The 24,472-nt window shown below is 37.3% G+C and overlaps 2 protein-coding genes across 3 annotated transcripts in view; one reads left to right on the plus strand and one right to left on the minus strand.

The window, feature by feature from the left end:
• LOC579944 (phosphatidylinositol 4-phosphate 5-kinase type-1 beta) overlaps window positions 1-8,021 on the plus strand; it is a 43,310-nt gene extending 35,289 nt beyond the window's left edge. For both annotated transcript variants that reach the window (XM_011667661.2, XM_780033.5), the window contains 3 exons: window positions 1,626-1,781; window positions 2,417-2,723; window positions 5,156-8,021. In XM_011667661.2, coding sequence (XP_011665963.2) covers window positions 1,626-1,781; window positions 2,417-2,723; window positions 5,156-5,441 — 749 coding nt within the window. In that variant the 3' untranslated portion in view covers window positions 5,442-8,021. The remainder of the gene's footprint in view (window positions 1-1,625; window positions 1,782-2,416; window positions 2,724-5,155) is intronic.
• Window positions 8,022-13,932: 5,911 nt separating this feature from the next.
• Window positions 13,933-22,377, minus strand: LOC579890. Its single transcript, XM_030972892.1, has 5 exons — window positions 22,027-22,377; window positions 20,841-21,020; window positions 17,163-17,759; window positions 15,732-15,896; window positions 13,933-15,372 (listed from the first exon to the last, which is right to left on the minus strand). The coding sequence occupies exons 1-5, from the start codon at window positions 22,375-22,377 to the stop codon at window positions 15,001-15,003; spliced, it is 1,665 nt and encodes a 554-aa protein (XP_030828752.1). The 3' UTR covers window positions 13,933-15,000.
• Window positions 22,378-24,472: the final 2,095 nt, after the last annotated feature.

The following is a 24,472-nucleotide window of genomic DNA, read 5'->3' on the forward strand; positions in this document are numbered from 1 at the left end:
GATTTCGCATGAAATTTGTATCTGCTTTATTAGTCTTTTTTGAGTGTGTGTTGCATGTCTGACATTGACAGTCAGTTCCTTGCTGTATTTGTGCTTTTTAGAGTAAGATCAAATGGTTTCTTTAATAGGTGGAGGGTCATTTTGACATTTGTCAGATTTTATACCAAAATTAGTGCAAGTTAATCATTTCCTTTTAATATCAGGTTAGTAGTTTACTTATTCTTAATATGTACTTAACGCTGCATAGACCATAAAGAGGATCCCAAAGAGCCATTTGCATATCACTTGTAATCAACCCAGGTTTCCTTTGGTCAACTACATCAGCCATATGAACTAAATAAAGTTAGCAGTGTAACTTGGTGAAAGAGCTTATACTAATGGGTCCATGACAGGGCACTTGTATCCAAATGGAAGCATCATTGGCAATTCTTATTCAAATCTTGTTATCAACAAGTGTTTGTAGTTCTTCCATGTTTATGAATAATTTACATCACGCATATGAATATCAAGTGTTATTAATAGACTATGAAATCACAAATATCTCTTCCAGGAAGTAACCCTTCCTGTATGTATGATCATATATTGAATCCCCTACATGGTGTATTAAATACAAAATAAACAGTTTTTTTTTTTTTGGGGGGGGGGGGGGGTAAAGTAAAAGCCCTCTTCCATCAAATCATTGAAACAAAACAAAACAAATAAGTCATCTAGATCTTAAACTCTTTCATTTGCAGGATTTTCCAAACTCTTTACTTTTTTTTTTACATACGGTACTGTATCTAAATGTAATCAAAGGTGTATATCTTCTTAATTAGGGATTAACGTGATTCATATGGATTATATTTTTAATCTAATTTTTTATGGAACTATCACTTTTTTTAAATAACAATGTATCAGAGAAAGGAAGAATGTACACTTTATTCTAGAGTTCTGATTCAATTGTTTGAAAGGATAACTTTCATATCACTTTAGTATGGTGCAAAACATACAATGGAATGTTTTGAATTACTGTGTTAAGATGCAGAAAACTTCTCAGTCATGCAGTAGTTATATTTTAGGACATTTTCTTCATAAAAATATCATATCGAAGATTTTATGGCCATTTTTATACCTGCACATATTTTGCAATTTATTTCGAAAATAAACTTCTACAAATTTAAAACAAAGGAAAGCTCTATGCATGTATTCCATACTTGGTAGATATTTTTCTTTATAAATTATGTATAGTAGAAAAATGAATCATTAGACATCTAACTTCTTGTAAAGTTCAATATTTATTGATGTTTTCAAAAGATGAAATGGAACAGGTAGTGTTTGTTGTTCAATGCAACCATGTAAATGAAGAGGTCTTCAAACTGGATTTAAACAAGGATAGCTGATTCTTAATATGTTTGATATCATGGATGACTAATTGTATTTATGCATAGTAGCAATATCTTGATCAGTCCCATCTTTATCTTTGGGTGGGTAATGAACTAATAAACATGTAAAATGTACCGGTATTCTAGGCTTGTTATTGCAACAAGATAAGTTGATAAACTAAAACTTTTCTTGTAATACTCATTAACTTAAGAAATAATTATAACATTTACTGATTCCATTCTGCACTTATATCTTCCTTGCAGTGAAACACTCGCCATCTAAGAAGAGGGGTCAAGCAGGTCAGTACAGCCAGAGCTCCAGGCAGGCGGACAGCAGTGGGGCTAACCGACCCAGGTCACAAACTGAACCTGTACTCTCAGAACCCCACTCCAAGAAGACACTTCCAACAGAAGAAACAGGTATATCATGGTACTCTTGATCTTTCTGAAGCCTTGTTTACATGGCTTGTTAAACCATTTCAACAAAAAAGTGTTGCAGCAAAAGAAAATGGCTTATGGGAAGTGTGCTTTTCATTTCTTTATCTTATTGATCATGTCTATTGATTAGAGGGTATGCTTCAAATTTTTGTTGAGTAATGCTCCTCTCGTTTTTAAAATGCCAAACTACCTTTCACTTTGTCATAAATTTGTTTTGCTGTGCAGCAGCATTTTATTTAGAGTGGTTTATCGCATCATGTCTTGAGTGGACGTCAGTCATTTCTATGTAATTTGTGCTGTTGTTGGTGCCCCAGGATTCTTGGTAAAATTGTGAATGGCAGGAAGGGATTAAGAGAGTACTACTTACTCTGAAACATCAGCTTAAACTTCCTTATAGACAAAAAGTCTCTAGGACTTGGATATAAGTTGCGAGAAATATGAATGAGAGAGAAGTAATAACTTCTTTACCTGAAAATGGGAAATTGCTCTGATATTGTGCATGAACATAGGCAATGTAATGATAATGATTTTTCTTGTAGAATCTTGCAAATTGGTTTAGAACTGATTGGACTTGTCATACTCTGTACTGAGCTATTTTGATATCACATACAATCTAGGTGCCCGTCCAAAGGAGCCTAGACCTGACCTAGTTCCTAGTACCCCGCCCCTTGGAGGGGAAGCCTCCGGCTACACGCCTTCAGTAGAGGTAACAGAGACGTCTGACGCCAGCGCTGAGAATGCAATGCCCGCCAAATCAGCATTCCGGCTCAAGCAGCAATCAACGACTACTACAGCGGTCAGCGATGACCAAGCCTCGCTGTTGGACATCAACATCCAGACCGAGGGCAGTGGCTTAGCCATGCAGGAACTTGAGCGAAAGCTATCAGCGGCACACTTAGAACAGAATATAGACTATACGCAAAGGTGAGAGAGAGTGTATGTGAGATTAGGAGACGCTAGAGGGTCGGGGACAGTGGTTGAATCATCTGAAGGAAATGATGCTTGTGGATGGCAAGCAAGGGATTCCTGTTTAAGATATTTCATAGAACTTAGAAGAAAATTGAAGCTGCAAACATGCTGGAGAATATGATAACCATACGTATTGAATTGTAGGAATGTATGAAGGAGGAGGTGGAGATTAGTTTCTCGATATGAAAGCTCTCCTTATGATAACATTATTATAAAAGAATATGACAGACCAAATGTGGAGCTTGATCACATGAACATACATAGGAAAAAATAGTTGGAAGGTTTGAGAAACTTTCCAGTTACATATTGCTATCATTGACTAACTTAAACAAATCTAGTCTATGGCTTTAGTGCCCTAGCAGTGCTCTCTTGTGTATCTTCTATCAAATAGTTGGAAGGTTATTTCTCTTTAAAAATAGATCAAAACCCTTTGACCTAGTAATTTCAGGCTTCATTAGTTCAAAGAAATCAGTCATATACGACATATATTTTGAATAATGGGAAGATAATTATTCAGGAATTATTGAGATCGTGTGACAAGTTTCTTATCAAGCCTTATCTGTTCAGAGCCTGACAGGCTTTAACTCTAACATTGACTGAATGATATGAGTTAAAGCCCTTCTGGCTCTCAGCAAACAATATTTTCCTCTATGTCAAAGTTTGATTATTACTTTGATACATCTGCTCCCCAAGTATAAGGGAACTGGAAAAAGCATTCTGTATTTATCAACCATCATGCCTCATTAACGTGTGCCCTTATTCATCCTATTATATCTAAAATTCAGTCACACCTCTGTGGCCATTGTATCCTTGGTACACTCTATCTTCGAGTTGTAGTTACACTTTTTTTCCCTCATGGTGTTGTGCATTGTAGATGCCTTGTGTTGTCTGCCCAGAGCCAGAAGGGTCTTAACTCGTTCCATTTTACAGCGTTAACGCCCTTCTGACTCTCAACAGACACTATGCTTATGTACGGCACATACTAGCTATCCTCTTGCAGTTGCACTGGTTGTGTCGCCCTTGCTAAGGTTTATAGAAAAACAGGTTTGGCAGGATCTGAAAGACTTACAAGAAATCTCCTCTCTAGCAATTTCAATACCGTATGAATGGATCGTACGATGTAATAATTGACTTGAGGAGCAGACTGGGATTGAAATATGGTAGGGAATTTTGATATGACAAGCACATATGTATGATTCATACAAACCGGCCCTTGGACATTAATTAACTGGCTCTAGCCAAAATATTGAGGCGTTAGGAAACTCCTTGAAGCCCTCATGGGTCATGGCCAGTCCGCCCCTAGATGATTGGCTGTAGAGTTTATTTTGTAAGAGTCATGTGACATGTTCGTATGAATAACAGATACACCTACCTGTGTATTTGTAGATGTATCTGTATGCATTCAAGTTTACTGTAGTTGTAATGTCTGCTAAACCTTGCTCACAAGGTCATGTTTTTTGAGAGTTAGATGAAGTAGAAGAGAACAAAAAGAGAAAAGAATATCAGGGAGATAACATTGAGGTCATGGCTATATTACGACATTACAAAGTACATGTATGTATTCGTCAGTCTCATGCATTTTTTTTTTTTTTTTTTGCGGGAGGGGGGGGGGGAGACCTACGTAAAAGAAATTCTGGCTGACATTATTAAAAATATATTGTTAATGTTACAGTTTGATAGTATGACAAGCTACATCTAATAAGGAAAGAAGAGGATAATTAATAAGTTTATACCGAATTAGATCCTGGCAAACAGTCTGAAATAGATCAATGAAGAAATGTGAATTTTAAGTATTAGGTCTGACATATGTTTTGCTGAAATTAGTTTAGTGATGCTTTCTTTCACATCACATTGTCATATTTCACTTCATATTAAAATCGTTAATCTCTAACTTTCATAGTACATTAACATTCATTCATTTGGTAGACTAGGTTAGAGCATTGCATTCTATTTGTAACCACTAATACCCATGCTTCTCCTCTTCTCCCCATCTCTCTCTCTCTCTCGACCCTTGACCCTTGCTTTCTGCCTCAATCTTTGCCGTCATGAATTATTCATTTTCTTTGAACACAACCTTCACATACGGATAATCTTTGTATTTATCATTTATATCCTATTAATCGACTTACACCTGCTTCTGCTATCGTTTGGCTTGCTTTTTTTTTTGGTTGCTCCTTGCTCTGTTGTGTATGATTAATGTGAACGCATGCCTTTCGTGCTCCTCCACCTATCCTTGACCTCCTTGCTTGCATACATACCCCCCTCTCTGTTCTGGAATGCGGTGACAGGCCGACACTAACGACAATGTTACCCTTCACCCCGAATCCCACCCCAACCACGTCCCCCACCGTGACCACCCCGTCTGTTTCCCCACCCCCCTCCTACAGTGGCAGCAGCACGCTAGACACCGGTAGCGAGTCCTCCCCTAGGAAGTCCCACGAGTTTGATTCGCCCTACCACCAGTCAGAGTACCATGACATCATCCTCAAAGGGAGCCGGGAGAACCTGTCCGTAGGAGGCGTCTCGACGACGGCGGAAGAAGCAGGAGAAACGATGCAAGGAGATGTGGATGTGAATGGGCTTTCACGCTCAGAAAATGGAGGAAGAACTCATGAAGAGGATAAAGGGGAAGATGTAGAGATTGATGGGAATGTAGGAAGCGTTTGGCTATGAGGGAGCCCTTCATAGTTGGCATTCCACTTTGCCGTGCTACGTGGTTCTAATGTTGCAAACGGTGTATGACTTTAAAAAGCAGTTGTGTCATTTCCAGTACGGCAGAGAGATCTTCACGTCAGTTATCAAGCCAGTGCTATGTGAGTGCATACGTAATGGTGTCATGTCATTAAATAAGTGTTTGTGCTGAGTTTTGGTTAAATGGATCAACTCTTTCAAGATTGTGCAGGTGGCATCTGATCCGTTATCATGATTTGCCCAGAGCAGCAAAATGGAATCACAGATGGATGGCATCATCCAACACGATCAACATACGGACTTTGGGTGTGTGTTAACAATAGCTTAACAAATAAAATATGGAAAGTGTTTAGCTTTGAAAATTAACCCCTAATCCATGTTAGCATGATACAAACTAACCTGCATGTTCTCCTTGATATCCAAATCCATGCATTATCTTGACCCAATTATCATGTTATGAAATTTCCCCTTTACCTTTCCCCCTATTAAGATTTGAATGGCTTGTCAATGTAGGAGAGAGAGAAATGTTCTTGTTGCAACAGAGTTGAATATTTGCAGTCTTTGTCCTTTGACCTTTATGCTTGATCCAATGCTGACCTCAGTATGACCTTAGTATGACCTTTCCCTGCTGCCCAGTTTGAAGAGTAGGATTTGAATACCGAATAAGAAAACTACTGTAAATCCACAATTATCCGAGAGTCCCTCTTTCATTTTCCCTGCTCCCTTCCTTGGTTCTATTGCATTCTTGATTTTTCTTTGACAAGTTGGAAGTGTATAGAGCTTCTGGCACTCAGTGCAATGAGAACATTAGTTTTCAGGCTAACGATGAAGATCTACTGCAACAGAAAGTAGATTGCCTCTGCCTCAAAATGTTGTTCCACAGACATTATTTATAAAAAAAATGTTTTTGATTTCATCATACTTTTTTTAGTGGAATTTGTTATCCAGATGATAAGTTGATTAGAACCCAGTATTATTTCCATAAAGATTTCTCGAATTCAGTAAGTGTATATATTTTGTTTAAAAAACAAGAAGCTTTGCTTTGCAACATAATATATTCATGAAAAAGTAATTTTGCAATTAAAAGCCTGTTTGAAGAAATGCACAGTTTGCGGCATTTAATTTGGTCAAATCCACACTTCTGATTATTAATTATTACATCACATTCCCTCTTTCCATGTATGCTTGATTAAATTAAATAGAAAATTATCTGTTTATACTTTTGGCCTTTTTTGAGCTGCAATAAAGTAAACTAGGTTTGAAAGAAGAACAGACCAGGTGCACAGTTCAATAGATCAAAGACTGTCTGGAATTAACGGGCTATTTCATATATGTAGCAGGAACAAACAAAATGTGGCAGCAGTAATTTTTACATTTCCGTTTATCCAGAAAAAATGCAGATTCTAGTGCACTGATTATTAGCTTTACATATCAACATTTTATTAGCCTAGGATTATAACAGCGCCAAACTCATGTGAGAATTATCTTTTTTTTTTAAATGACCATTTTCTCCTTTTATATTTTTTCCTTGTATGATGTCAATGCATATTGAAAAGACAGAATGTTATGTGGCATAATGCTGTTCATGCAGCGAGTATATTTTTCTTTATAATTTATCAAATTTCAAAGTGAAATATTACTTTCTTTGTTTTTATTTGTTACAAAAGGTATTATGTATCATTTAAAACTTTAAAACAAAACAATGTCATATCATTAAAGTAAGACCAAGTATTATTTTTTTCGTTTGTTTCCGTATGTGTATATTGTATATAAAAATATACACCTCTATAGATGTATATACTACAGCTATTTAATATTTCAGTTGTAGCATTATTATAAATAGTATTGACTATGTCATAATCTCAACTATATTTTGTGTAACCATTTTCCATGAACACGTTGATACATTATTCAATTGTCACTTGTTTATATTGTTTTATTATGTGCAGGCGCATTAAGAATAGGTCAAACCTTTTTATATTGGATGTATTTTCTTCTCCCCTTCCCCCTGATTTTCTCTCAAGTTGTTACCTCTGCTGTATATTGGTATATATTTCAACCTCTTTTATTGTGTACTTCACCAAGCTTGAAGAATATAACCTCGTTTACATATGCCGCGGGAAACTGCTGCGGTACACTGCATGGGAAAAAAATAATTGAAGTGCGATTAACAGTTCTGTATCTTATAACACAGAGGTAAAAGTTTATAGGGTAAGGGGCCTTGTGTGCAGATCCTTTTTTTTTCCATCCCTACTGCGATTCATTACACTTAAAAAAAAAAAACCTGCCACTTTAAACTGCTGCAGTTTTCCGCATCATATGTGAACAGGCCTAAACGGTTTGTGATGATGGATATGTATATTGACTGGATTATTGAGCTATGTATTGATTGTCATGTTGTACAGCAGTACCAAGTCTGTTCTCTATGTGCCACATGAATGTGATAACCAAAGCAATAAAGTGGATGAAGCATTGTGATCAATTTGTGGATTCAAACTGTACAGGCTCTTGCTGTGTGAAAGAAAACCAACAACAAAATAAACGGTCAAATGTAGTATTGTATGTTAGGTGGTTGTTTCACGTTAGTCGTGCTTCTTGTCTCATGGATTCATTTTAATGCCAGATGTTTTGAGTACTTCAAACTGTAGTTAAGAAAGAATTCAACAATAGCTGCAAAACATCAGTAACATGATAACTTGTTAATATAAAGTTATCCCTACAGTTATGTAGTATAGTATTAATGACTGCTTTGAGAGAAATAGTTGTTTTATTACGCTCAAGGGAAGGTTAGAATTGTGCTATTCCCAGAGGCTTGCCGAGGGGAATAGCCCAATTGTAACCTTCCCGAGAGCGTATGAAAACAACTATTTCTCGAATATTAAAGCAGTCATTAATACTTTTATATGCCGAAAAAAAATAGACTAAAAAATAAAAAATAAAAAATACTTTTTTTTTTGGTCGAAGATGAGATTCGAACTCTTGCGTACTAAAGGTGATGTATCTAAAGTCAGCGCCTCAAACCTCTCGGCCATCGCGCTCTATTCACACGCTTGGCGGTTTTGTACAATATATACATTAAAATGAATTGAAACCGGCTTCGCGTGTGATGAATGCTTCGCAAAAGCTCCATATACGGACTCTTCTTTTACTTTTGCAATGCATATTGGCACGAACTTAGATCAAGATCTATCGGCAGATGTTGTTTTTTTGTTTTTGGAAGTTTATCTTCGTCTTCATGTCAACAATGCAAGATAAAATTGTCGGTAAGATCGATCGAGATTCAATTGTATTGAAATTACCGACCAATCCTTCGCACACATACGGTATCCTCCATCGCTCAAACCATTTTTTAACATGTAAACCTATGGGGTAACCATGGAGGCTGACCTATTTTTTTAATAACCATGGTTATTAAAAATATTGAAATGTTTTAAGCATGGTTACCGGGAATTTTACAGGAACAGTTGAAGTTTATGAATGCAATTCGACCAATCAGATGGCTGGATTTCTTAAGTGAGGTATATAAAATAGATTACTGACATTAGTAACCTTTGCCTGTGGAAGTAGCAGAACATTTGCAGATAAGCTGCCTGCAGGCTCAATTAGATTTAACCCAATCAATTGCAGAGATGGTTTCTGCTTTATATCTAAAGATAAATTAAGGGTAAGATGGAAGCACCTTTAGCAGAGCTGACCACTAACAATTGCAATTCACTAACAATATGGGTGCCCAAATGTAAGCCTAGACCCCAAAACATCTCAATCCTAACATGGGGCTCAGGCATACCCACCCCCCCACCCACACACACAACGGCAACAAAGTTAAAAAGTTAAGTGTGTGGGGCCCTGTTTTTAGCATGCATCTATAATCTATATGTACTGACATGACTCCCACTGCCTAGGGAGGTCTCTGAACTGCCTGTGCATCATTCCTTTAATGGCTTGTTGCTCTCAAACCTGCATAGAAAGACCTCTAAGAGAGACACAAAAAGTGGCCTTTCTAGGTAGATGGTCTTTATTTACACTGACACATGTTTCAAGAAACACTGGTTAAAGGGGAAAAGGCAGGTGGTCATTCTATACAGGTGATGGCTAAAGCAGATTCCATGCAATGTGTTGTGTATGACATATGCATTTTGTTCCCCATTTATTTTCATCCCAAAATGAAAAATATCTTGGTACGACAATGTAATAAAATTTTGTGCTCCCAATTCTGTAGAGAACCGTAAGCAAATTTGTTACCGGTATATCAAGAGATTTTCATTTTTTTGAAGAAATAAAATGGATAAATGTCATATGTCGCATAGGACACACTGCAGAAGATAGACCACAAGCAGATTTCATGGTGTCAAAATAGGGGGAATGTTTCAAAATTTCAGATGAACTGCAACACACTGTTCCTTAATCTACTGGACACTGAATAAAGACTTCTTTTTTTTATCTTACATTGGACCTGTCATTCCAACTATGTGCCAGTCTTAGTACGAATGCAATAAAACTTCAATTTATTATGATCATTATCAGTAATCTACATTCAATTGTGTTAATTCATTAAATTGGACATGTATCATGACGATAGGGTTTTGAAATTGCCTTTGACTTGATTTCTCGAAAGTCTTTGCAATTGTGTTTGTTCTGATTCTGCCAAGAAAATGCAAAGAAGGAATTACTAAAATGTTTCCTATTGTGTAAGGTTCAGAGCCAACATCAAGAGTATTACAATATGGGAGGCATAAAACGAGTGTAGCAACAATAAAAGGTCGTTATTTTATTAAAAGGGGATTCTCTCGTGAACATGAGAGAGAGGAGGGGGGTGGGGCGGATGGGGGTACTGTACATGCTTCAAAGAGACAGAGTAAAATTATTTATATTTGTAAGGTGTTGGCACAACTGCCTCTAATCTGGTTAATGTAAAATGGTACTCCATCGAGTACACATTCTCAGATTCTCTAGTGTAAGTTGTTTACCGTGGAAAGAAACTGAGAAAAGTTGCAAGGGACATTTTCTGCTCACGTTCTAGAGTGCAGTTCATTATAGATGTACAAGCCTGGGAAGTTTTCGAACACGGTTCCCACATTACAAATCTTTGTGTTTTACTTAACCTCATTTTGTTGAACAAATTTGGGTAGTGGTGGTTTTGGTAGTGGTGGTTTTGGTAGTGTACCTCCCTCCCCCCCCCCTTTCTCCAAGCATTGTTTTTCTGTAGGTCAGGAATTTGTATTTCGTAGTAAGTGTCAAGCTTTAGAAGCACAAGAGTTCAAAGTTGAGTGTGCCATGTAAATAATTGTACATTTTGAAACCAGGGGACAACAGAACCTCTTGTTTCTCCTCTCTGTCTTCAACTATGGTGCACATTTGTATGTAAGCAATGTAATTATGTAAAGTGTATAAATTAAAATGGCTGGACTCGATGCAGAAAATAGATGGAAAGAGGGAAGGATTTAATACTGTGATGAATAAACTTACCCCTGTAAAGTTGGGTGGTATATATTTAATATATTGTTATTACCTTTGTCAAAACGGTATTGTGGTATATGCATTTGTCAGTTGATTCTTTTTGTTGAGGAAAAAGGTACAAAGAAATACACCAAAGTTTTGTTTATGTTTTTATAAAACAAAGCTTTATAATATTAGAAAAGTAGACAACCAAATCTGTGTATCTCAGACTCGTGCCAGTGATGTCATCAATATTCTAAACATTTTATTTATGAGCTGTTATGAGATATGGATATATGTGACAAAACAATAAAATCACCATGCTATCAATATAATGTCTGTTTGGAGCCAGAAGGGCATTATCTCATATACTTCACACACAGTTAACACCCTTCTTGTTCAAAACAGACAATATTCCTTTGTCATGGTTTGTGGCCAGGTTTTCAGCTTTGAAATCTGGGAAAGCAATTTAGTGGTAGTTACTCAATTATATCAATTCAAAGCAATCAATTACAAAATTTAAAAACGAAACTCTGAAGAGAATGTACTCTGTCATTTGTAGGTTTTTTGTGAAATTAAAAAAAAGAGTGTCTCAAGCTGAAAGCAATGTTCCTGTGAAATCAATATTTACAAAGTACAAGGAGGAAAAAACACCAAAGAAATGGTTATTGAAAAATAAGGATGCTTTTTTACAATTCTGTAGAACATATAATATTACTGTTATTTGTTGTGGAAATGTAATATCATAGTGCTTGCACATTTAATGTAATGCTCAATAGACCTCAACCTTACACAAATTACTGCTTGTGGTACCAGTATGTACCACTAAATTCAATCAATTTAAAAAAGCAAAGAAGTTTTGTTTTGTCTGCATCAATCTCTGATAATAGCTCATAACTATTGCGAAGGAACAAATATCCTTACAAGGTACATAATAATTGAAAGCAAAAATATGAAGCCAATAACCAAAATATTAATGCCTGTCATTTTTTCCTTGGTGTTATAGAATGACTAGTGTCTGTAGCACACATATCTGCATGACCAAGCCATGCAAAGAATAAATTGTATTACCACTTTATCAAAATTTGCTGTCTTATGGAGTTTTTGTGTTGTTTCAGTGTGTAACAAGAACATTTCAATGAATACATTATCAGCAGTAAGAGTAAGAGGGTGCAGGGAACTCTTCCTGTCATTCAGCTGATCAAAAATGAAAAATGGAAAGTAATTAAAAAATGAAAAATGGAAAGTAATTAAAAAATGAATGCTTTTTCTAGGTATCGGGCTGGTATTATGAGAACACAGACTAATAATGAAGCTCAATTCCAACTTTTTATTTTTGTGTGTGCAGATTTCTTTATGAGCTATCTACCGTTTATGCAGCTTCATGCCTTCATATACCCATGCACAGTCATACACCAATGATTCTTTAATTCAGATTCAAATTCAAATAGCTCTTCCTAAAATAAAAGATGGTTTAGTTTCCAGATTATTATATGAAAGATCTTTTTACCGCTTTTTGACATGTTTGGGCTTGTCTTCTAAAAAAAATGGTCTCCCTGAAAATGATTTTAATGATTATAAAGACTGTAAAGTATAAGAACATTTTTGCTATCAACTCCCTCAGATCAGATATGAGATAACAAGTATAAATTTTCATGAAATCCTTGACCTATCAAGTCTGGTCAAGTAGATAAACTGGTTTTCACCAAGATTAGTATTCTAAATTCACATTCTGGAATATAGTCCAGAGATTTAAAATGGTGCTTAATAATTGATGAAGTAAAAAAGAAATTGTACACTTAAGAAATATTCTGTTAAAGATGCAGTTGTACAGTATAAAATTATAGAAATTCAGGGATTCTTCGTGAACACCCTTTAAAAGAGCAGACCATTCTGTGTACAGGTGTAATTATAAATCACTTGGATATTAAAAACATGATTAGTCAACAAAATGCAATCAGCAAGTAAATTTACACTTGTCTTTTATCTGATAAAGTAGGTTTCTAAATGACACCTACTTCAAGACTTGCACATATGCATGTAAAAAATGTATAGTTCATTTGACTATCTTCTGTCATGGTTTTATTCTCTCTCTCCCTCCCTCCCTTCCTCCCTACTTGCACATTGTGCATGTACAAAAATGTATAGTTTATTTGACCATCTTCTGTCATGGTTTTATTCTCCCTCTCTCCCTCCCTACTTGCACATTGTGCACGTACACAAATGTATAGTTCATTTGACTATCTTCTGTCATGGTTTTATTCTCTCTCTCCCTCTCCCTCTCTCTATCTCTCTCCCTCTCTCTCTCTCCCTCCCTTCCTCTCATTTCCCACCTCCCCTTTCATACTCGTCATCTTTGCTTAATAATGTTTTCACAATACACTATCATACTCATGATAACATTCCACTGAAAACAGATGTACAGTACCAACATTATCTTTTTAATGCAATTGTTTTACAAAAGACATATCTAAAATTCTTTACATCATCACCATGATTGGACTTTGCATATTGCAACAAGATCATCATTTTTTTTAGTACTGAAGATATGATGCTTATATATCAAACTTCATTATTGCATTAATTCTCACAAATCAGATCCTTAAATTCTTAAATATAAAACAAATTTAAAAAATGAAACACAGGCCTGTAGCTGTAGACTCCCCCTAAATTATCATATATCTGTGAATCACCTAAAATTTTCTATTATAATCAAATTTGATTTACCATTAATATCTATTTGGAGGTACATGTGCTGGATGGGGGGACACTATAACCATTGGGTATCTCCTCCCGGTATAACAGATTGGGGTGTTCAGATGTATGTACCACTACACCAGGGTCTCCCCTTCTCCTTTACAAGAGTGCATTGGGTTCTCATCATGCACAGGTGGCAACTCTCCCAGATGTGGGGCCATCATTTCATGTTAAGAAAGCTAAGAATTTTGTAACAATCTCCTTCATTTTTATGAAGACAACAGCTTTTGAAAAGAAGCTACATTTTCAAATACCTGGCTGCTACAGCCCAGCTGTAGTTTTTTCAATTCTCTGAAAATTGGCCTGTGAACGATCTCAATGGAATGAATGACAAATATCTAACACAATGCTAAGCAGTGTCTAGGATTTGATGACACTTTGACAAATCCCCATATTCCTACTCGTATCATCTTAGGAAAACAATCATTTATAAAGCTCTAAATTATATGGCCATTTAAAATCAATCCACATAAAAGTGAAAAGCAGCCTCTTTGAAGCTCATCATATTGTAGTCATCAACAAGTATCATACTTTTTTAGCCCTCTGATCGATAAAATAATATTGCATATACATGCACATGTATAATATAAAATTTATGGAAGTAACGTCAAATACACATATATCTTTTAGAAAAAAAAAAAACAAAGCTACATCACTTTAAAAAAAAAGTACAGTTCACAATTATTTCTCTGTATCAGGCTCACATGTATTATTCATGTACCGGTACATTGATTGATGGACTGATATGTGTGCCTCTATGTTTTGTTACTTATAAATAGATGGCATATATCTATTTGCAAATTGCAATTTTGATTGTTTAACTGTGTAACAAACAATAAAAAACATGATAAAGCAAAAAAAATGCAAGCTTGAAAGAGAAGAAATACATGTGCTAGGCAAGAATGATGCAGAGTTGCGATTAGGCTACATTTCCTACTTAGCGTGCAGCATTTAAAAATATGTAAAGAAAGAGGCGCAAACATTGTAGGAAGTGTATATGGGTACACATTATATGAAATAAAAATGACATATATATATCTTAAAACTCTTCAAGAGTATTCTGTCGAGTTAAAAAAGCAGAATAATTTCTACTACCGGTATGCGATTTAAAATACAACTTTTCCTTGTCTATTTATATGTATTTTATAAAGTTAACAAAGGCAATACAATAGAAGAAAAATAATAATAACGCCACAGCAGACTTTGTGTGCAATTTTTTTTATACATACATTATTTTGTGTGCAATGCATTTAACTTTCAGCAAGGCTGATTTTGATCATACAAAAATCGCATGACCAGAACTCAAATTTATCTTTTAAAGAATCAAAACAAATCTCATGAGAGAAGCTTACACATCATTTAACAGGAGATGATTAAGGGATGGAGGGAACATCACACCATCCAATTCATGAACAACCCCATTGGTGACAGTCGTGTCGACTTTCACTACCATCCTCCCTCCAGCAGAGGTGCCACCCGCCCCTTGTTGGAAGTAGATAGTGGATCCTTCCAAGGAATGGAGTTGGAAATCCTCATAGATGGCTGCACTGTAGTAGGACCCTACCACTACATGAAAGGTAAGCACTTGTTGGAGGATGGTGGTGTTCTTCAAGAGGTCCTGCTGAGCCTTGCTGAGCTTTCCAAAGGCAGCATTGCTGGGGGCCAGGAGGGTGAAAGGCTTGAAGGCTGGGGTAGACAAGGCCAGTGTGAGGTTGGCGGCCTAAGAAGATGGATTGAATAAGAAATGAGGCAGAAAAGGTTTGAAATCATATGCCTCCAAGATGAATTCTATTACATAATATCCTAGTCACACCCCCGAACAAACTGTGATCTTGACCACTAAGGGTAAATGTAATTCTTTGTTCTGTTCGTCGTCGATCTGTGTGTCAACATGTACATGTATGTCACTGGTGTATCAGGGGTATCACACTCAGGCAGTGGAATGACAAAGAATTTATGTGAGCAATTAATCAATCACGTTAAAAACTTTATCCCCATTTGAGCCCTTTGGTCAAACATCCACAAATGCAGGGTTTCCAAAATCAATATATAAGGGAATCTGACTGCATTGAAATATACCTCAAGAGCAGCATAAAGTGAGCTGTAGTTCGGCTCTCTTTCAAGGTACTTGGCCATGTCTGATCCTGTAGGTATTGGGTAGATGACCCTGTCGATGATGTGGACGACCCCATTACTAGCCACTAGGTCAACCTTCACAACACGAGAACCACTAGCTGTCACAACCTGTGGGAAAATCAAAGAAATTTATACAGAAAAAGATAAGGCAAATAAGATGAATAGCATCTTTGTATGTCGATTAAATCATTGACCTTCAAAGTTAGGTATCAACAAGCCTTTCTGGAGGATGTCTTTAGTGATCTAGACCGATGATGGTTTTGCGAGACATCAACACTGCCCTGGTGATCAAGTACATGGTGGTACAGTAAAGCGACAATCCACATAAAAACCCTTAATAGGTTTTATAACAAAATATTTCCGAAAAGATATATCACAATTTTCTAAAATTATACCTGGTAGCTTAAATATTTGACTATCTTAATCACTGAGCCAACTACGTATTTCAAGCACTAACCAAGCAAGGTTGATAGATGCATAGACCAACAGTATTAATCTAAATAACCCCAAAAAGAAGTTAGACATGGCCTCTCCCAATCACGGATATCTCCAATTCCGTTTAACCGCCAGTCAAAACTGGACTGTTTCGGATAAACGAATTAAAAAAAAAAAAAAAAAAAAAAATTGTTTGTTTTGTTTTGTTTTGACCCGATTCTGTCGGCAGCAAGCCAGGTCCGTGTGAAAAAGCGGGAAGGACTTTCATTTAACTGCGAGGTGCATTTGAAGGCGCTGATTTGTGCTTGTGAACTTGTAACAAATAATAGTAACAATGTTGTTTTTAGAAGAATGTGTAAGTCTAAGATCATTAATGTAATTTAAAAACAGTAGAGGACCTAGGATAGAACCTTGTGTTACGTCGTCTGTAAAAGTTGGTTGAATTATTATTATTATAAACTACATATTGAGAGCTATTACAAAGATTACTTTCAAACCAAGATGACATACAAATTGGAGTGTTGTTCTAGTTTCGGAGTGGTGAGTCAACACGCATAGTGCCAGGTGAAGGAGCATAAATCGAAACTTTAAAAAAATTAAAAAATTAAAAAAAACAGGAAAACGAAACCGTCCAATTGAAAATGGAATCCACCACGGGCGGTCGGATACCGGACGGTTAAACGTTTGACTACAGCACTAGTATCCACTAGCCTTGGTTCTTTTGTTTTTCTACTCAATTTGGATATTCTCATTTATTACAAGTCTTGATAGCCATAGGTTTGTCAGGCAATGAGTAGAGGAAAAAATCACTCTAAAATGGAGATTCAATAAAGACTTTGCACATCTAAAACTTGGACTAGGAATCTACGTATGACTGAAAGTGAAAGTGAAGTTGAAGATCTCAATGTGAAGGCAAGAAAATCACTCTTGGTGGCATACCGAGATACGCTCTCCGTTCGAGTACACCACATATGAATCAACATGGATGGGCTGGTACTGGGAGGTGGGCTTGAAAGGTGGAGATGGATACAAAGAATAAACAACACTATCCACACCACGGATAGCTATGTCATGGCTCAAATGTGCCCCCAATGCAACGTGATACTGCAGAATCTGATTCCTGCCAGAGACGTCTGCCAACGCTGCCTTCACCGCCGGGGAGCTGCGACTGTACGCCTCGTCGGAGAACGCGAAGACAGTCACTTTCCCGGGACCGGACTGCAGCGTCGCGTTTAACCAAGAGGTGTTTGTGGCGAAATCTGCAAATTTCGTTGCAGAATTTTGCCTAGCCACGTCCAGGACGTTAGTAGCAGTATCAAATTTAGGTTTGGGATGGACTTGCTTCTCAAGAGATTTTGCTGGCTGGATGAGAAATGCATTCATCACACGCGGAAGTGAAGGATTAAAAGATGGATTTTCACCCCGGACATTTTCCCGAAGCTCAGCATGGATGACACTTCCTCCCATTAAAATGCACAAGATAACACAAGTATTAATGTACTTCATGTCGAATGGCATGTCCTCTGGTAATAATAGCTAGAAAAGCTTGATCGGTATTAACCTAGATCTAGTTGAACCGAAATGAGTATTTTGATAAACAGCTCAGCCGGCAGCTCAGAGAGTCAGCCCAGCTCCAACTTCCAAGGGGTGTGAATGTAAACACATGACCAAAGTATTGTCACGTGATTTATCACGTGACTCACGTCCCACCCCAGGGCCAGCGCGTTCTATCCCCCTTTGATTGATTGATTTTTATTCGACAAGCCGAAGCTTCCAACATACAACAATATACTAATAACAGATCAAAAAAAGTCAGCTTGAACAGGATAACCCACGAAAGCTCGAGAGCTTATTTCCAGTGGGGTCCCTTACAGACATGTATAAAATTAATAAGTTAAAATAGTATATTTACAGACAGATAAGAAAATAAAAGAACTACTTATTAAAGATAATAATAATAATAACAACATTAAACTGATGATAGAAATGATATTAAGTACAAGAAGAAAAAGAAGAAGGAGAAGAAGAAAAAGAGGAGAAGGAAGAAGAGGAAAATAATGATGAATTTGTAGAATTTCTATAACGTACGAAAACATAGGTATATACAACATGAAAAAGTATGAACCGACATGTCATTCATTCATTCATGTCATTCATGTCATTCATTCATTTTTCATTTCTCTTGTCCTCTCTCTCTCTCTCTCTCTCTCTCTCTCTCTCTCTCTCTCTCTCTTGAATATGTGAAATATATTTAGTATAGTATATTAATATATATAATATTAATATAAATTATAAATAATATCAAGCACTAATTATTCACTGCACTGCACTGCACCCTCGTACAGACCTAGTACACCTCTACGAACCACCACGACGACTCCGCTCTGTACCCAACTTCTTTGCATCCCACGTTCACGCACTCCTGGGGAAGGCGTTCATTTTCAAGTTCTGGCCCTGAAATGTGGAACTCACTCCCTCCTCACCTCCGTAATGAGAACTCCTACTCACAGTTCAAGTCTTTGTTAAAAACGTTCCTGTTCTCCCCATATTAGTTTGTTTAATTATGTCTTACATTGTACTACCCTTATATAACTTTACTGTAATATGCTTTGTATTGTATTATTGTATTAATGCAAATTATGTCCTGAAGTATGTTAAACTGTAACTTAATATGTGTACTTTACTTTCTTTCTTGAATTCTTGCCCACAATACAACTTCCACACAACTGCGCCAGGAGTGTCATTTTTGACAGACATGGCGCATTATAAATGTTCACTATTATTATTATTATTATTTAGAAGAAGATGATGATGAAGAATTATGAAGAACAAAAAAGAAAAAGAAGAAGAAGAAGAAGAAGAAGAAGAAGAAGAAGAAGAAGAAGAAGAAGAAGAAGAAGAAGATGAAGAAGATGAAGAAGAAGAAGAAGAAGAAGAAGAAGATGATGAAGAAGAAAAAGAAGAAGAAGAAGAAAAAGAAGATGATGAAGAAGAAGAAGATGAAGAAGATGCAGAAGAAGAAGAAGAAGAAGAAAAGAAGAAGAAGATGCAGAAGAAGAAGAAGAAGAAGAAAAGAAGAAGAAGAAGAAGAAGAAGAAGAAGAAAAGAAGAAGAAGAAGAAGAAAAGAGGAAGATGAAGACGAAGAAAAGAAGAAGATGAAGAAGAAGAAGAGAAGAAGAAGAAGAAGAGAAGAAGAAGAAGAAGAAAAGAAGAAGAAGAAGAAGAAGAAGAAGAAGAAGAAAAGAGGAAGATGATGAAGAAGAAGAAGAAGATGAAGAAGATGATGAAGAAGAAGAAGGAGAAGAAGAAGATAATGAAGAAGAAAAGAAGAAGAAGAAGAAGAAAAAGAAGATGGAGAAGAAGAAGAGGAGAAGAAGAAGAAGATGAAGAAGAAAAGAAGAAGAAGATGTAGAAGACGGAAGATGATGATGACGAAGGAGAAGATGAAGAAGAAGGAGAAAATGAAGAAGAAGAAGAATTTAGAAGAAAAAGAAGAAGAAGAAGAAGAAGTAGAAGAAATAGAACAAGAAGTAGAAAAGAAGAAGATGAAGAAGAAGAACAGTGGAAAAGAAGAAGGAGGAGGAGGGTGGAAGGAAGGGAGTAAGGATCGAAGGAAGATTTTGTAGTTTTCTGGCCGGGTAGACCAGTAGCGGTTCCAGTTCCCAATTTGTTTAAGTCCCCTCCGAAGAAAACTTCTTTATGATAACTGAACTTAAGCGATGTACAGTGTGAGTCAAAAAAAAGTTTACACCTAGAAAATTGCTAATTATTTAGAAACTCATCGATGAACATAAATTGTTATATGTCTTATGAAAGAGTGTTTTATCCCAAGTCATTTGGTACCATTTTTGTGTGGTATGTGTTCACGATTGGATGAACAGGAGACATTGTTTGCGAGAGTGCAAAAATCGACTTGCGCCAAAGTTTCCTATGTGATGTTTGAATAAAACAATTGGGATTTGGGTATTAATTCGGTCTTGGGTATTAATTCGGTCTTTGCAGATCCAAATAACATCCCTAACAAAATTAATCATGCCACACATATCAAATATCGAATATCAAATATCAACGAACATTTGTGCGCGTGTGTGTGGGTGTGTGTGACTTTGCCCTTCGCAAATAACATATGCAATGCATTTCCATTGATACATTCAATTCATTCTCTCACTCCGCTAATCCCAACATAATACATACTGTATGCATCACTTTGGCGCAAGTCGATTTTTGCACTCTCGCAAACAATGACACCTGTTCATCCAAGCGTGAACACATACAACACAAAAATGATACCAAAAGATTTGGGATAAAACACTCTTTCATAAGATGTATAATAAGTTACTGTTCATGGATGATTTTAAAAATAATTAGCAATTGTCTAGGTGTAAACTTTTTTTTGACTCACACTGTCTGTACATGTAGAAAATAATAATAATAATCTTCCACGCCTGGGAGTTTAGTGTCTCCCAGGCGTGGAAGATTATTAGGAAATGGAGGGAAATCACACAGTTTGCGGCTAAATCTTGGGATTGCACAGTTAAGACTCTAATCATTTTTTGTTTAAAGAAGAAAAATGGACTCACTACACATTCATGAAAAACTTTAATAGGCATACTCACCTTTTCGGGGTCTGATAACATACTGTTCCAAACCGTGTACATATTAAACCTCATCATCTGGACGGGTTCATTCATTGACTGTGGAGGTTTGAAGGCAGTGGGGACCAGACGGTTATTCCTCATTCCAGAGCGTGGTATTACACCAAGTACTATGTGATAACGGAGGTACCATTCCGTCACCTGTATTATGGGATAGAAACATATACTTATAATCATTTCATTAATATACACGGGGTGTAGTTACGCGGACCCAGTCATGCCCCCTCCCCATGCATCAAAATAATGGCGAGGAAAAAAGGAGGGAGGGAGCGGAGGAAAATGACGAGGAAAGAAGATGATCATACAAAATCAAATCGCTATGCTTTGGTGCAGGGGCGTACGCAGGGGGTGTTTTGGGGGTTCAAACCCCCCCTTTGGTATTTTAATGTATGTAAACCCCCCTAAAAAAACCTAAAACCCCCCCCCCCCTTTGGCTTTTATTTTATTTTTTTTTTATTTAAAAAAAAAAAAAAAAAAAAAAAAAAAATTATACCCACGGCTAACCTAAATAAGGTGACCTTACCCCCCCCCATACGTAAAAAATGTCAATTTTGAAATTTTGAGACCAAAAAGTGTCCGCTTACCCCCCCCCCCCCCCCCCCCCCCCCCCCTACTGAGCGACTTTTCTGCCGGCTGAGTCGTTGCGATTTTTTTTGGCCTCAAAAAAAAAAAAAAAAAAAAGTGTCCGCTTACCCCCCCCCCCCCCCCCCCCCCCCCCCACTGAGCGACTTTTCGGCCGGCGCGATTTTCAAATTTTCGGGAGCAAAATATTTTAAAACCCCCCCCTTGAAAAAATCCTGCGTACGCCCCTGCTTTGGTGTATTTCTCAGAATTGCAGATTTATTTTTGATAAACTTTCTCGAATTTCCTGTTGACCAGAGTTGCCCCCACCACCGGGATATGACTCCCCCTCCCCCTATAAAAAAAAACAAGGGGGCCAAGGCACTTCCATTCACCCTAATTCATCTATCCACTCAGTAATTACAATTTTGTTTTGAAATAATTTTATTTTATTTTGATGATGATTTGTTTCAAGTAACATGTTTATATTACGTTCTGTCACTTCTGTGTAAGTTTAAATATATCATGTCAGGATTTTATTCAGTTAACAATTTCAAATTGGAGTTTATGATTATGATATTCTCACCTGAGCACTTGAATTCATAGCATCGTGAATGACCTTTGGTATCTTCTCGAATGCATTATTCGTCGGCGCGAGCACCGTGTATCCTGGTCGACTTCCAAGTTCGTGGAGGACCCACGGACATCGTTCAGCGTAAGAAAGAAATGTGGTCGCTCCCGCTTGACGTAGCACGTCCAGAATATTCCCATCGACGAGGTCGTCAACAATACGGTAATCGACGAGTTCGTCAACACTACGGTAATTGACGAGGTCGTCAACACTACGGTGATCGACGAGTCCGTCTGAAGTCGAAGGATCAAGAGGAGCGATGCCGATGCACGTGAGTAACCAAACGAACACTGTTACGATATCCATTTTTGAACGCTTTCTTTTACTATGTATTGGTCACAACATTACATCTACAGAGAGAACAAAATGGAGAATAATTTATTGAAAAACAACTTCTACAGAGCTTCACATGCAAGGGTTTGTTTGGAAGTGTCAAAAAGTTTGTCTGGAAACAATACAAGGAAGTTTGTACTTGTATGGACTTTGACCAGATTGTATCACGATTGGGTTTTTGCAGGAATTAACCATTAGTGAAGATAAGACAGTTATTATTCAACGCCGATGGGTAGGCCAATGTTACAAGCAAAGGGTCGTCATGAACGAGGGGGAGGGTGCGTGGATCTCGGATTTTGTAAAAGAGGGGACGTGTAAGGCCCTCAAATGTGCCTTTGTCGAGCACAAACAGAAATAGGGGGAGGGGGTGGGACCATCATGATTTTCAGTGCCATTTTATTCCCCAATTCTCTGATATCATCTTTAAAAAAAAAAGGGGGGGGGGGGGACGCGCTATTGGACAAAATGGGACAGATACTGTTATGCCAGCGGAGAATGGAGAGAAAAAAAAACCGCTATAGCTTCAAACCGAAGATGGCGCTAGTCTCTCCTCTACGAGAATATGACTGCCATGATAATTGCCTATAATGTAGTCCTAATATACATTTTGGTAACAGGCAAAAGGGGTAGGACTATCAACAGTTGAAATATAAATAGAGAAGCAAATTAATGACAGCTTGAGAAATGTCGGGCAAAAGACAAACAGAATATGTCTTTTGTTAGTTTGTTCGTTTATGTATTATTTGTTAAGTTGAATTCACTATTGGGCCTATGAGAGGGAGATGGGAGAGAGAGAGAGAGAGAGAGAGAGAGAGAGAGAGAGAGAGAGAACAACTTGAGAAAGCACGACTTTGTGTGTATTCAAGAGGTCACGAAGGGTCACTTTTATAAAACATGTATAGGGCCTACCCTATAACAATTGAGTACATTTCGTCAACTGCCCGTTATAGCTATTTATTTTCAATGGCAGAAACGGCCTTCTTGCGGGTATCATCAGACAGATGTCTTATTCAAATGTTTAGCAAGAATAAATGACTTATTGTACTGTGATAAACTCCTAATCAAATTAGTTTTTGGCTTGTTTGTCAGTGGGCAGGTTAGATTAACTTATTTATGCAACAACATGCATTCAGAATCGTTGCTGATTCTGCACAAGAATATATACCATGCATTTATGTTTCTTCATAAGTGGGGAACCATCAGAGTCGAAAAGCTTATAATTTTTATTTTTAAATACAATTTTTGGGGTTGGGGGGGGGGGGGATGTCCTAATTGAAACAATTAATTATTAACAAACGGGCCCAATTTCACAACGAAGGGCCTATTGTCATTTGTCTGAATATAAGGGGGGGGGGGGGAATCAAGTTTCGGAAATTTAGAAATCTAGCGGAGCTAACATAAGAACAAAATCAAGAAAAAAAAATTGCGGGGGGGGGGTACATATTAATTTTATACAATGCAGGGGGCCGTAGCCAGAGTTTGATGTTGGGGGGGGGGGGGGGGCACATACATGTAAGCGATCGACGTCCTGGGAGGGGTCTAACAAAGTTCAACCGATCTTTGATTTTTTTTTTTTGGGGGGGGGGGGGGCACGTGCCCCCCCCCCCCCGTGGCTACGTGCCTGTAATTTTCATCATCAAATTATAATTACGCAATATGAAATGACTGCTCTTGCTGCCAGAATAAGAGATGGTTACTTGCCCAAACATATTTGGTAATTTCAAATTGTCCGGGATGGAGTATAGGTGTGGGAGGAGGGCTGCATAGCGCACTGGCCACCGCCCCATTCGCCTCAATGAATTCAACAGATATTTGCTCAAGGTGGTAGTCAAAGACACCACCACCTCTCAAAGTTTATTGTTTAATGGTTTAATTGACATGATGTGACTTCTTTGCATTCGGATTTGTCATGAGCAACTATCTATCATCCCACGAAAATAAACACACAATAAAAACAATTCTCTAACTATGATCAAAATAATAGAGGTTTTTATCTTTGCAAGAGTTCCAGGACCTTCTTTCGAAAGTGAGGGGGGTGGGGTGGACGTGCCCTAATTGGCGGTGCACC

The sequence above is a fragment of the Strongylocentrotus purpuratus genome, unplaced genomic scaffold (genome assembly GCF_000002235.5).
Source record: "Strongylocentrotus purpuratus isolate Spur 01 unplaced genomic scaffold, Spur_5.0 spur5_scaffold_6, whole genome shotgun sequence".
Taxonomy (NCBI): domain Eukaryota; kingdom Metazoa; phylum Echinodermata; class Echinoidea; order Camarodonta; family Strongylocentrotidae; genus Strongylocentrotus; species Strongylocentrotus purpuratus.